Source organism: Chrysemys picta, chromosome 1, assembly GCF_011386835.1.
Source record: "Chrysemys picta bellii isolate R12L10 chromosome 1, ASM1138683v2, whole genome shotgun sequence".
NCBI classification, from domain to species: domain Eukaryota; kingdom Metazoa; phylum Chordata; order Testudines; family Emydidae; genus Chrysemys; species Chrysemys picta.
In genome coordinates this window covers 96,134,502-96,149,647 of record NC_088791.1, presented here as the reverse complement: position 1 = coordinate 96,149,647, position 15,146 = coordinate 96,134,502, and the positions used below count along the sequence as shown (strand labels likewise).

The 15,146-nt window shown below is 45.1% G+C and overlaps 1 protein-coding gene across 1 annotated transcript in view; it reads right to left on the bottom strand.

The window, feature by feature from the left end:
• The window catches only part of MYH9 (myosin heavy chain 9), a 90,653-nt gene that overhangs the window by 32,276 nt on the left and 43,231 nt on the right, over positions 1-15,146 (bottom strand). The window contains exons 6-12 of the mRNA XM_008176767.4: positions 10,922-11,014; positions 10,083-10,146; positions 9,281-9,379; positions 7,443-7,586; positions 5,336-5,431; positions 1,936-2,054; positions 229-381 (exon numbers count right to left, since the gene is read on the bottom strand). Coding sequence (XP_008174989.1) covers positions 229-381; positions 1,936-2,054; positions 5,336-5,431; positions 7,443-7,586; positions 9,281-9,379; positions 10,083-10,146; positions 10,922-11,014 — 768 coding nt within the window. The remainder of the gene's footprint in view (positions 1-228; positions 382-1,935; positions 2,055-5,335; positions 5,432-7,442; positions 7,587-9,280; positions 9,380-10,082; positions 10,147-10,921; positions 11,015-15,146) is intronic.

Here is a 15,146-nt window from a genome sequence, read left to right as displayed (position 1 = left end):
AGGAGAGCCTCAGAACATACTACAGATAATTTAAATATTTGCAACAAATTTGAAATAACACCTAGAAACTGCCCAATTAGTGGGGCAGTGCGGTTCCCCACTAAGAAAGTTCAGTTCAGTCTTAAAGAGGGGCTAATCTGTTTCTCCCCAGACCTCAGTGATATTCTGCCAGGGAGCAAAGGCACAGGAACATGCTGCATTGTACGCAGGAATAGAATACCTCCTTACTTCAAAAATCTCAAAGCCGGCAATGTCAAGGATTCCAATGAAGGATGCCCCCTGTCTTTTGGTCTTATCCAGGGCCTTGTTGATGCGCATCACCAGCCAACGGAACATACGTTCATAAGTGGCTTTGGCCAGTGCCTCGATGGCAAAGTCAGCCTGAGTAGGAAGGAAACAAAAACAAGAGTTGTATTGTAATCCAAAACTGAATAGCTCAGGAATCTGGCATATTGGAGATTCAGGTTGGAGTCAGTGGCCTGACTGGCTTAGTGAATGCGTCAGTCATTTTGCAGACTCTTCCAGATGAAAAGGAGGGACTCAGTAATGAATGGAGGACTTGTCATACTGGATCAGATTCAAAGAAGTCCCAATTCCAGCATCTTGCCTCTGGCAGGAGCCAATACCAGGTACTCCAAAGGGGAAATTCTGTCTAGTCCTCTCATAAAGGTCAATGGCTGTACCATGGTGACTTTTCAGGGTTCCATAAGGGAACCATAGGTATTTGTGGAGTCTGGGGCTTGTTTTCTCAATGCCTCACTTCCTGGAAGGTCAAGTTCCTGCATCAGAGGCAGAGAGTTGTATATTGAAATTGGAGGGGCAGTCAAGGATGATTTATAGACTCTGACTGGTATCCTTCCTTCTCATCACCCCACTTCTAAAGAGGATATTTGTATAGCACACAGAGACCACACTGAAGAGTTCATCACAGGACAAGTTGAGAAGTGAAAATACACAGAGTGCAGGCCTGAGAGCCCTTTGGCAGGAGGCAGCCAGTTGCCACATATAGCCAAGATAAAGGCCTAGCATAGTCTGCTCCATTTTACAACTAAATTTCTGCACTCAGGGATGCCACAGGGCATTTGTCAACACTGAGGGGGAGTATGAGCATCACTATCTTTGCACCTAATGTGTAGGAAATGCCATGTTACAAGCTGACTGGCCCTTTACTGGGCTAGGGAACAGATAGCGCCATTTAATTGTTACCCCTTGGCTCCTTCCCAGCTGGGTGCATCTATAAAGGCCTGAAAGAACTCATCTGGGACAGAGGAGCTGCAGAAGGGTAGCTGACTCCTTTAGTAGGCTCTGGAAAAGGATAACTCTCAGATAGACACCCTGGAGGGGGACTGATGATAGTTGCAGGAAGAAAGCTGGCTTGCTCCTATGACTGGCCCTGGAAGAGGGAGCAAGCCCTGAGAATCAGAGCTCTGCAGGAGAATGGGAAAGAACTGAGCCCAGGAGAGCAGAAGACCCTTTTTGTTTATGTTGCACTTGAGACTATCACCTACATGGGTTACCGGTGCCTTGCCAGGTGATGCAGAGAGACGACTGCCACTGGGGCAGGGTGAACAGTGCCATGGCAGGCCCCAAGGAGTTACCCCAGAGGCTGACTGGCATGTGGCAGCTTTCGATAAGACGCTGAGAGCCCTGAAGGGAATTCACTCCCTAGAGACAGCCAACTGCCATTTTCACATTTCCTTATCACAGGTCGCACAGTCAATATACGTGGGAAATAAGAGCTCTCTCACTCTACACCACCACACAACCTTCTATATATATATAGTAGATCACTGGAGCAAATACTAAAGCAGTTTCCACACTCCATTGCTTACATATCTCATTGCAATTATCTGAGGCTATGGAAGTCTTTAGTGCATATGTTAATCTTAGTGCTATGTTACTACAAGGGCTCACTTACTTCTGCAGAACACATACCTGCTCTTTAGTCTGAGCTTTCTGGACGTAGTCTCGTCCCACCTTGATACGAGGGGTTAGGATTCCCCTGGTGAAGTCGGTCACATTGATACCCAAAAGGTGGGATACTTTCTGAGCAGCTAGAAAGGAGAAGAGGAAGCAAAGAGATGTTCACCTTAAGATTAATGCTCCTTTTGCTTCACAGGGAAATGACAAAAGGAGAAAGATATTCCTGACAATCTATCCCTTAGAGAGTCAAATACCAGCAATGAATAGCTCTTAACTGAACAGGTTAATGAGACAATCAAAGAAGAGATCTAAAAACACTGGAGTGTGTTAAATTGCTTCAGGAAACAAGAGTAAATTTTAGGTGATATTACAGTACCACTGGCCTAGTGGCACCATCAAATTAACTGCCCTAGCCCCACCCCTTCCCCAAAGTCCCCGCCCCCTCCCCTGAGCGCCCCGCATTCCCCCTCCTCCTCCTCCAAGCCACACGAAAAGGGCTGACCAAGCGCTACCGGCTTCACAGTTTGCCAGGCAGCCCCCAGACCTCCAGACCCGCTGCGCCCCCGGCCAGGCACTTCCCTTCCCTGACTCCTGGGCTCTGTAAGAGCCGAGCTGCCCAAGCGCTACCAGCTTCGGGCAGCCCCCATGCCTCCGGACCCTGCGCTGCCGGCCAGGCATTTCCCCTCCCGGGCTCCGGGGGCGCAGGGTCCGGAGGCATGGGGGCTGCCCGAAGCCAGTAGCACTCGGCTCTTACAGAGCCGAGGAGTCAGGGAGCACAGCAGCCACCGGAGCCCACTTTAAGGTAAGCCAGGGATGCCGGAAGCTGGGAGTATTTTTCCTGGACATGTTCGGCTTTTTGGAAATTCCCCCCGGATGGGGGTTTGATTACCAAAAAGCCGGACATGTCCGGGAAAAATCGGACGTATGGTAACCCTATCTGCACCCATTTTGAGGATGCATCCAAGTAACTGAAATATATAAAAGGAATCCCAGCTAATCAGTCTATCTGCACTGGCTGAATGGCCTCTTCAGATAACTGTAATCAGTGTAAGAACGTTTCACATCTGGTATGAGATTGTCCTCTCTCCTCTCTGGAGGGAAACCATTTGAAGTGGATTTGCTAAATCGTGACATAATGGTTGAAGGTATAATCCAAAGGCCATTTTTATGGTCCTCAGCAGCCTCCTATCTACTGGCCTCTTACTACAATTCATCGATTCCAAGTCCAGAATTATGATCATGTAGTCCAATGTCCTGAGTAACATCGGCCACAGAACTTCCCAAAATAATTCTTAAAATTTTCTTTTAAAAAAAACAAAAAACACACACCACATCCCATTTTGATTTAAAAGTGGTCAGTGATGGAGAATCACCATAACCCTTGCTAAATTGTTCAAATGGTTAATTACCTCTATTAAATTATGCCTTATTTAAAGTCTGAATTTGTCTAGCTTCAACCTTCAACCATTGGATTATATTGTACCATTCTTGCTAGTTTGAAGAACCCATTATTAAATATTTGTTCACCAGGTAGTTACTTACAGACAGTAATCAAGTCACCCGTTAACCTTATCTTTGTTAAGCTAAATAGACTGAGCTCCTTGAATCTATTGCTCTAATGCAGGTTTTCTAATCCTTTAATTATTCTCCTGGCTCTTCTCTGAACCCTCCCCAATTTATCAACATCCTCCTTGAATTGTACAGTATTCCAGTAGTGGTTGCAAATACAGAGGTAAAATAACCTCCCTACTCCTACTCTAGATTCCCATTTATGCATCCTAGGATCGCATTAGCCCTTTTGGCCATGGCATCACACTGGGAACTCGTGTTCAGCTGATTTACCATGCACCCCAAATCTTGTTCAAAGTCACTGTTTCCCAGGATAGAGCCCCCCCACCTGTAAGTGCAGCCTGCATTCTTTGCTTTACCAATCCAGATTGCTCTATCAGTGAAATGTCTGCATTATTTACCACTCCCTTAATTTTGGGGTCACATGAAAACTATCAGTGATGATTGTGTGTTTTCTTCTAAGTCATTGACAAAAGTTTTAAGTACTGTAGAGTCAAGAACAGATCCCTGTGGGACACCACTAGAAAATGCACCCACTTGTACCCTTTTTAAATGGGGCAATGGAGAGAAGTCTCCCAAGCATGCACCAACAGGGTGCTACTTACACCTATTTAGAGAACACTTAGCTAAGGTAACAGAGTAACAGCCGTGTTAGTCTGTATCCTTTTAGCTAAGGTAAATGCATCATTTACCCACCACGGATCTGCCCACTCAAGCCTTATCAAACAGTATTTTAACTGAAACAGACTACTGAAGGGATATTTCCTTAAATCCTTTGAGCAAGGCACATGATTTAGGCTGAGAATATGTTTTATAGGTGTTCTCATACGTCTGACCACAGCTGAACACGCTCAGGTCACATGGCAATAGTATAACAGGTTTCAGAGTAGCAGCCGTGTTAGTCTGTATCCGCAAAAAGAAGAACAGGAGTATTTGTGGCACCTTAGAGACTAACAAATCACATCAGCCATACCATCAGGGGCTCGTTCACCTGCACATCTACCAATGTGATATATGCCATCATGTGCCAGCAATGCCCCTCTGCCATGTACATTGGCCAAACCGGACAGTCTCTACGCAAAAGAATTAATGGACACAAATCTGACATCAGGAATCAAAATACTCAAAAACCAGTGGGAGAACACTTTAACCTGTCTGGTCATTCAGTGACAGACCTGCGGGTGGCTATATTACAACAGAAAAATTTCAAAAACAGACTCCAACGAGAGACTGCTGAGCTGGAATTGATATGCAAACTAGACACAATCAACTCCGGTTTGAATAAGGACTGGGAATGGCTGAGCCATTACAAATATTGAATCTATCTCCCCTTGTAAGTACTCTCACACTTCTTCTCAAAAACTGTCTGTACTGGGCTATCTTGATTATCACTTCAAAAGTTTTTTTTTCTCTTAATTAATTGGCCTCTCAGAGTTGGTAAGACAACTCCCACCTATTCATGCTCTCTGTATGTGTGTATATATATCTCCTCAATATATGTTCCATTCTATATGCATCCGAAGAAGTGGGCTGTAGTCCACGAAAGCTTATGCTCTAATAAATTTGTTAGTCTCTAAGGTGCCACAAGTACTCCTGTTCTTCTTTTAATAGTATAACAGTTTCAACTAGTTACCATGTTCACTTCCTGTCCACCACCACAAGAACACTGCCACATTCCTGCCCAAAGGTGGCTGCAGTTCAGCACTGAATAAAATGATTTGTACATTTATGTTTTGTTAAAGAACTTGGGCTCCTTTGGAAAGCACAGAACTTTATAAAATATGATCCCTTATCCCATGCTCTTGTAGGAAGAAGTATTGGTTGTTTTTGTGGGATTGGTTACCTGTATTGTCTGGCATAGAGGCTTGGTCTGTGTTGCGCTCTTTCTTGAAGACTATGTTGCCAAGCTGAAGAACACCCGAGATCACTCTCAGCAGACCTTTTATAGAGCAAAGGAAGGTCAGATTTAGAAAGAATTAGAATTGCATATTAGCAATACATGTAAGGAAGGTATGAGCAGCATGCACTGACTTTTTTCCTGTTCACCTCAGGCATCAGATTAAGAGGATGAAAATTTCCATTGTGTAACAGTAATCATTGAAAGGGCAAAGCCACGCCAGTATTAGGGTGTGAGCCAGTTAAGGTTGGGCAGATCTTTGTTCTTTTCATCCAGCACACTTTCACCTCCCTGGCACAAGTGTTATAAAGTCTCCATTTGTTGGAACATATGTAGCGTGGCAGACTGCAGGTATCAGGATATCCACTGAAGCACCTGTACCACTGCAGACAACATACTGAAGCACCCCCCTTAGCCCTTTCAAGAATCAGCATCAGATGCTAGAACAGAGAGGGAGAATTTTCAATACTGAATATTGAAAAAAAAAGTGTTGATCTGATGCCATCTTTATCTCAAGTCTCACTGAACAGCAAGTCTGTTAGTAGCTAACTATTTATACCACTAACTGGTCACTCTACTTTCTCTTCAAGTGGTCTCCCCCTCTACCTACTATAGCACTAGCTAGTTTACAGGATCTCTGGCCCACATGTCCACAGTGAACAAAGCCTCCACAGGTATTTCAGGACCAGCAGGAAAGAAGCACACATGCATCCATTGACATGACATGAAATCTGAGAGCCCAATGACTGGATCTGGAGACCTGGCATTCAAACAGAAAGCTTATTTTTATATTTCAGAGTAGCAGCCGTGTTAGTCTGTATCCGCAAAAAGAACAGGAGTACTTGTGGCACTTTAGAGACTAACAAATTTATTAGAGCATAAGCTTTCTTGGGCATCCGAAGAAGTGGGCTGTAGCCCACGAAAGCTTATGCTCTAATAAATTTGTTAGTCTCTAAAGTGCCACAAGTCCTCCTGTTATTTTTATATTGTCTCATCTAAAAAGATGGTTAGAGTGTTTAGACTTTGGATTCAAACCAAATAAATGTACTGTTCAACCAGCTTCCATATGTATGTTTCTCATAAGCCTAAAAGAACATTTAACATATTTCACACCCGGAACAGAGAGGAAATGGCATTCCATGCATCTCTGCAAATGAGCTATTGGAACCACTTCCATTTGCCAGTGAAGATGTGCCCTTCAGCATAATTTAAAAAGCGGACATCAGGTCTCTTTGGCCACACATTAGGTTGCCAAATCCCTAACTAGACCTCAATTCAGAGATGTCTTTTCACCCACACATTGGTTCTAGCCTCCTTGACTGATTCAGGAACTGGAGGAGGACTTAGTCGAAGATGAACAAAGGATACTAAATTGAGATGTTTGATACTCTAGAGAGAAGACAAAAATAACTGAGTTTTGGCCAGTCTTAGAAAGTAGATGAAGGAAACGGTACCTTAGAAAGGCCTATCGCTATGGTATCTAGATGTTGGACAATATTACTTTCTGGTTAGCAAGCTGTGCAGTAAGCTGGAGAGAGGTACATTGCTTTGTGCCACTGCTCACAACTAAGCAACTCCAACCATTGGTGGGGTAGATACCCCTATGCCTATGGGCCCAAGTTGAGAAATCTAGAATGAACAAATGTCTTGCAGTACATCCCATAGAAGGCCAAGTCTTGCCTCTGGCAGTCTGCAGAGTAGAGGAAATTCTAGAGATAACACCATGAAAGGCACCCACGTGAGAACCGAATGAGGACTTTACAGGTAAGCACTATGTATAGCACTCCAACAGATTGGGAACAAGCCTGGGACATAGCAGTTTGTGTACAGTGACCTGCTGCATTCTGCATTAGCTGAAGCTATGCTGGTGAATTTTGAGATGGGCCACTCCCATACCACCACCAGCCAGCTCGCTTCTCAGATACCACTAATTGACTTGTGTAATTGGTATACTAGAGGCTGCCTTCCCCTCATGCGTTTTGAATATGTCCAGACTGTTCCATTCTTTTTAATCCTTTCCCATGCATTTCCAAGACCTTCATAGGATCCATACCTATCTGCTCATCATCTGGGATGCTCATGATTTTCATTGCCTCCAGGGTCTCCTGAAACATATCCTTGTCTTGCTGACCCGGGATCGTAACATGCCCATTTGAAAGGAATCTGTACTTGTTGTAAGGCTCCAACAGCAGATCAGCTTAAAGGGGAGGAAAGGACAAGGAATTATTGTAGCCTTCATTATAGGTAAAGCTAGCACTCTTTTAGGCAGTTGTATGCTTTCCCAGATCTACCAAAATGCATTACCTCCTTTGTACAAGCTTCTAAGAAAGTCAGTTATAACCACCTGAAGTCTTGATTTTAACAACTTCATTTGCCAGTCCCAGCTTCTTTAAAAAACACTTCCAACCATCTCCCCCCGACCCCGCCAAACCATCAGCACAGAAGTCAAGAATACCCAGCAGAGACAAAGACAAGACAGCTTTTGTTTTTCTGGCCTCTTTTACTAAAGCAGCAGTCCCCAAACTTTGGCAGGTCATGCCCCCCTTACCCCTGTTCATGCCCCTCCTGTCACTGGGCTGCAGCTCGGGGGGACAGGGCCACAGACAGGGCTAAGGGGGCTGAGGCTGGAGCCACAGCTGGGGGTGAGTCTTGGGCCGGGAAGGGAGCTGTGGCCAGGGGTCAAGGGGCTGGAAGCAGAGCCGCAGCCTGGCTGTGGTGGGGGCCAGCAGCTGGGGGCCTTGCCCCCAGCCTCGGCCCAGGAATGTAGCCACGGCCAATGGCCAGGGCCAGCGCGGGGCTGGGAGCAGAGCTGTGCCAGGGTTGGGGATGGGTCCAAGGGCAGGGCTGGGAGCTGGGGATGCGACTAGAGGCAGGACCGGAGCAGAGTGGGGGCAGGGCTGGCCTGGGGGGGGGGGGGCAGACCCCATACTTTGGGGACCTCTGCACTAAAGACCCAGGGTTCAGGTTTTCAGAGGTATTCAGGAGCCTAAAGATGCATATAGGCGCTTAGTGAGATTTTCAAAAGCACCTAAGCAGGTTAGGTGCCTGATTACCTTTGAAGATCTGTCCCTTAGTTCTTTTCCTGTCCCCAGCAAGTAAAAACAGTCTTGCTGGGTGAACCAGGGTTTATGTTTAGATCAGTTGTCTTATGTTTTTCTTGTAGCAGCATTTCTGAGTTACAGATCAGAATGCTCTTCTGCCCAGACTATTTTTTCTTTCCTCCATCCCATGCCCCGGCACACTGCCAAAGCAGCCCCAGTGGTTCTTGGATCCTACTTCCATTAGAAACAGGACTGCCCTGCAACTGCGTCCAGTTTCAGGTATCCTGTTTGTTTCAAATCAGTTATGGAGGTCACCACACAGCTCTAGGAACAGTATGTTCTGCCATTAATGCTGTGCAGATGGTTATGAAGTGAGTTTTCTCCCTGCCCCCCACCTCTCCAGTCTGTCTGCCCTCTCCCACAGTGGCGGCATGAGTTTAAATTGCTTAACAGGAAGATTAGATTGAGATCTTGAGGTGTTACCCTAACAGAGCACAGGCACACCGAGTGCTGCATAGGTGCCAAATGTTATTCTGTATTTTGTTAATTGCCAAGTTTACAATAAGATCGTTCCTGCCCTAAAGAACTTGCACTGTATTAGACAAGACTAAACATGGGACGGGACAATAGTTCACGTAAGGAAGGGTGTGGAGACATCATTGGCAGGGGTACCAATGCAGGAATGGAAAAAAGTTAAGGAGATGGCTGAAAGGAGAGGTCCTGGTCAGCAAACAGTGGGAGGCAGTTCCAGGCTTTGGAAGAGGGGAAATAATAGGGCCTAGACTGCAAGCGTTTGGAACCATTTGGCAGTTAGGGGAAAGGGACCCTAGTTACAGCACAAGATACTCACTCTTCAGGTGCTCCCCTGCCCCAGACAACAGGTAGTAGAAGATATGGAAGGTTCGCTCGTCTTTGGCTTGACGGATTGCACGTGATTTCTCCAAGAGATCTTTACAGAGTAAAGGAACAGCAGAGAGACTAACAAGTAACTTCCCATTCCACTCATCTGAGGAAAGAGGTTCTATTTGGTGTCAGTGCCCTTCGAGTTGGTTGGCGTGACAGGCAGCTTAGTGCTCTGCATTGCCCTGTCAAAGCTTTGGGTAGCGCCATAGGCTGACAGCAACCCACCCTTCAACAACCTCAGTGGCTGATTAAGTTTAAGATGCACTTCTGGACTCCTGAGTTAATCCTCATTCCAAGGGTAGGACCAGGATGCAAGACTGAGTTGTGAATAAAAAGGGAGGAAAGACATTTGCCACATTCCTCATTTCCCCTGGTTAAAACATGAAAGGGTCATGGAATCCAAAGTCTACTCAGCATGTCACAGCTTAAAATGCCACTTCTATCCCATAACATTAGAATTATTTCATCCAGAAGGGATTCTTGCTAGAACCCCAACATAGGTTCTGAAATGCTATACCATTTAAATAAGATTCCTTTTTTCACTTGCAGACGAAATTAGTGATTTTAACAGGGATCTCTCTAGCCTAAGAGGGCAGGTGTTGACAGAAGTTTAGGGATCCCTCTGACTTCATTGCTGTTGAGGTGGCAGACACTAATTGGCTGTATATAGGTAGATAGTTAGATATGCATGTTCCCATTCCCCACACCCTGTAAATTATTTCTATTAAGTGGCTCCGTGCAAAGGATACAAGTCTCAATATTGGCTCCCACAATGTAGCCATTGACATCAAAGTTGATTCTGATGAACTTGCCCTGAGAAAGAGATTAGCAGAAATATTACTGTTATCTTATGCTATCACAGCTAGAGCAAAATGGTAGAGGACCCAGTATAGGCCTTTCATCTCCAAATAACAATTACCAGCTAAGACAAGTTTTAAACAGACCACAAGCCCAGCCAGCTCACAACACTCACTGATTATGGAACAGTTTAACATCCTTGACACCATAAATTACTCCTATGAGAGAAAAGGGGCCATCAAATTACATGGTTTCAGATTGCCTAGGCATCAGGAAACATCTTAAGTTTCACTCTGAAGTGGATCACCTCCACCTCAGTTCTAGGTGCCATAAGTAGAGACAGCATTCTAGATTGACCACCATGACAGCTCAGCCCCTCTTCAACCATTTACACTTCAATTTGGTTTCAAGTGTAGCTTCCCCATCCCTTAGTGTAGCTTCCCATTCCCCCTACTGCCCTCCAGAATTAATGCAATATGGGTCACTAATCTCTCCTTGGGAGAAAAATGAATTTGATAGACAAACAATGGCACAGGGAGTCCTGGCAAAGGTTCAACCTCTTGCATTCCAGGTACTCAATCCCATCAGTACTTTGTGGATAATTCACTGACAAGTGAAAACTGTGTCCCAGTTTCACTCAAGGGAAGCAAGTTACAGAAAAGAAAAGAACATCCCAGGACTGCATATCAGGCACAAAAGTAAAGCAAGACTCCCACAACTCATTCAACTAGTGGCTTCTCCCTCTGGAACACTGGAGACACCAGAACTCATGCAGGACAACAATACTCACAAATCTCGAGGAGTTGTCATTCTTCACTGTCTTAGCATTTCCAAAAGCCTCCAGGATAGGGTTAGCCTGAAGCAACTGCCTCTCAAGCTCTCCCTAGACAGAAAACCAAAAGTGGATGAAGACAGCAGCTTTTAACACCTTAACCTAGAGGATCCAGGTTTCATCTCACATCACCTTAGCATCTATGTAGAGAAGCCACATTAGATCTTTGGCAATATTCCCCTAAACATTTTAGGGTACCACTGATTCTTCTTTTGGCAAGACTGAGTTCATTTCAGTATGAAGAAATATTTTCTCCTCCCCAACCAGCCAGCATCAGTGCAATACTCCCCTCTTCTGGTGCGGGATTTCAGTTACCAGTAGGTAGTCCTGTAAGCTTCTTGCCTAAGGCACATCCCACAGGCTTTCTGGGGGCAATGAGAAAGGAATGTTCTTCCCCCAGATCACATCCACAACCCAGCAGCATCCTGCCTACCAGGCGGAAAAATAAAACAAACCTGGCTTTCAGTTGGGAGGGAGCCCTGGATTCTGCACAGGATGACCTCACCAGTAATAGATGATCAGAATACAAATCAGTTTGTGAGGTTTGGGGACAATAATCTTTGCTTGCACTGGGGCTCTCATCTCTAAACAGACCATCAAAAGCCTCCTCTGTGAGGATGCAACAAAAGGCAACTACTGGTATTTGAGTCAAACTGTTTTATCTGCTGTCTTCCACTTCCACACACTCCTCCTCCTCCCCATAGGTAACAGTTCTGGGGTGGAGAGACCAGCCAAAATTGCTGTCGCTACTAAGTGCTCAATCTCTGGAGCATATACATGTTTTCCAGAAGTCTGTAGGTGGTTACTTGAACTGACTGTCCCTTCTCTGTGCTGGAAGTAGGGAGTCCCATGTATTTCAAAATTAGCCATATGCCATCCCACATACTGAAATTGACAACTGGGTTAAGGTTTCTCTTTTTAGTAGTGGAGAGTAAGCCTTCAGGACTTCCTGATGCATGGGAATAGAGCCCAACATTTTTGCCCATGAATGCTGATCCCAGAAGTCAGATTGCAGAGGGTGTGTTTACATGACAAAATACTTTTACAGCTCCTTTCATTCTCAAAGTGCATGTATAAACATTAGTCAATCCTCACGTTGCCTCTAGAGGTGGATAAAATATTAGTCCCATTAGTGATGGTAAAAATGAGGCAGAGATATGAAGTGACTTTCCCAAGGTTAAGACCTGGAATTAGAACCCTGGCATTTCTACTCTTTAGTGCTGTGTTCAGGTCACAACTCTCCTTTACAAGCCTAAAGTACAGAGTCAACCATTTCTATTAGTCTGCAGAGTTACACACAGAAGAGACAGCCACAACTAAGTTTTTATTCACTTTGTCACAAGTGCGTATAAGATGTTTAGTTACAGGAAGGAATAGGCTGGGACAGCAGCCATCTATCCCATAAGGTCACACTTGCCTGTGCTAAGAAGAAAACCTCAAAACTTGCTATAAAAAGTCTGTCAGTAATTTTGCATTTCTCCTGTTATTCTGAAACACGTGTGAGCTGCAACACCCACGCCTACTCTCCAACAGTTTCCATCCTGTCTGAGAGATCCTGCAGTGAAGTCCTAATCCTGTTTGTGACTGCAATCTGTTACTATGGAAATGAGTGATGTCACAAATTCAACATTACAACTTCACTGCAGGACCAAGGGAAAAGATCAAAAGACTATTTAGAAGAAAACAGCAGTTAGACTTTGGCATTAAATAGATTTAATTATTCAGCTTAAAAAAAAAAATCAAACCGGCAAGGCCAAATTTAGCTACACAAGAACTGGAAAGTCACAGCTGAGTCTCACAGCAATGTGTGCATTGTGGGCAAGTTAATTCTTTCATGTTTTTTAACCTCAGGAATGAAGGGTGCAATTAGTGACACATAGAAGTTGGTGGAGTCAGAAGCAAGGAGAAGGGGAGGGCTAGGATAGTGGGATCTAAGGGATAAGGAGATCCACAGTAGTAGTAGGCATGTAGCATGTCAGCTGCCTGTAAGCAGATCACAATGGTAAGTAGGGGCTGGAACGGGAGGGGGGCATGGGGTGAGAGGAAGAGGGAAAGGCTAAAGTTAATCAAATCAGAGACCAATCAGGGGAACCAGCTTGGTAGAGTGTTGCAATGCAGCAGGAATACCAAATCCTTTGCAGAAGCAAATTCTCAAGTATGCTACTATAATGCTGCATCTGATTAAAAGGTTAATGTTGCCATGAAAGCATTATCTCCTTTCCACACTGATGTATAAACATGTAACTTGAACATTGCCTTAGTGTTAGTTTTAAGCAGAAAAAAAAAGTGTGCTTTTGATGTTGATATTTAAGTAGCCCATGTAGGGTTTCAGGTCATACCTCATAGGAGGAAGCAGCATTCACACCTCTGCAGCCATTGTTTGACTGAAGACTGTTTTTGCATGGCTCATTAGCAAGGTAGAAGCAGCAGCATACTGAGGACCATCTTTCCAACAGGAAAAACTTTTTTTAAGCAATGAACCTTACAATTCGCAGAATTCAGCAGGAACTGCTGAGATCCTGTAAATTGCCAACCTTTCTGTACCTGTAGTTGCAGGTCCTGAGCTGATTTTTAAACAATTTTAAAAAAGATTCTGTATGCATTTGAGATGGATACAACATCTCCCTCCCTCCCATGCAAACTGTTGCAGTACCAGCTTCTAGGTCTGCTAGCCCACAGAGGGAATGTGCAGCTGGGCCCTTAGCACCCCCTCTCTCCATGATTTCATATCAGTTTAAGTTACCAATGTCTTTGATGCCCACTGAAAACTCAGAATTCCTCCTCATATACTCCCAATGTCTAAGAGATTCTTTCCAAAGGAGGAGCCATATGCCAAAAATAGCAACCTTGCCAGTCCCATGTTTAAAAATAAAAATCATGAGGCAAGCCCCCAAAGATCAGGAGATTAACTTAAAAATCATTCAATTTAAAAAACAAGTTTTGGTTTCTTTTTATTTTCTTTCTGGTTTTTGAGCCTTTATGGTTCACGATTGCAAGCTTTTCTCTACAACCATGAGAGCTACAAACTTCCTTTAAAAAGAAGATTTTCAAGAAACATCATTCCAACAGCTGGAGCTTTAAGAAAACAGCACCAGGCACCACATCACTCACAATAAAAACTGCCAGAGTTACAACATGGCATTTGCATTTCTGAGTGCAAAAAGTTATAATTTTAGTTTTGAAAATAGTACTCTACTCTCCTATGATTCGAGACAGGTGAAGTGAGGTAGACAGCAAACATGGAAAGCTTCAACCACAACTCACCTGCCCCATTCCCCAATACACAATTTGATTAAGTGAAAACAGAGATTTTAATGGAATGCTGTATGCCCTAAATGCAGCCTCACCTTGCCTAGTAGTACTTACCACCATAAATGCAGTGAATTATTTTTTTGGGGAAAAAAAATCACCTAAAACATTCATCATTGCTTTAGAATTCTTGCAAGTCAACAGAAATCAGTGGAAGGTGTGTCATCCCCCCCCCCACTGCAGCTGAGAGAAGGACTTTAGAAAACCAGTTTTTGTTTGAAAAAGTAGGAAAGCAGAGACTTGAGTTGTAAATTTAATCTCTTGACCAAAAGATATCAGAAATGCAAAAGGCTCTAGGCTACCAAATGTAACACCATTACTGTACTGCACTGCCAATGCAGGAGACCATGAGTCATGCTCCATCCTCAATCTGCCAGGTGCCAGGAGCGGGGCCTAACCTAGTGGCCTTGGGGGTTAGCACAAGCAGAGTTTGCAGACTTGTTCCCTTGGGTAGTGATAGGTCAGGGGTGGGCAAACTACGGCCCGCGGGCCACATCTGGCCCACCAGTCAATTTAATCCAACCCTCGAGCTCCCACTGGGGAGTGGAGTCTGGGGCTTGCCCTGCTCCGGCGCACCAGCCGGGAAGCGGGGTGAGGGGCCACTCGGCACACGCGTGCCGCTGCACTGCGCGGCTCCCGGAAGCAGCAGCACAAACAACCCCCCCCCGGCTCTTACGTTTAGGGGCAGCCAGGGGGCTCCATGCACTTCCCCTGATCCAAGCGCCGCCCCTGCAGCTCCCATTGGCTGGGAACTGTGGCCACTGGGACCTGCAGGGGCAGCCCCAGAAGATGGGGTGGCCTCAGCAGACGGGGCAGCGCACAGAGGCGCCTGGCCACACAGGAGCCGGAGGAGGCACATGCCATTGCTTCAGGT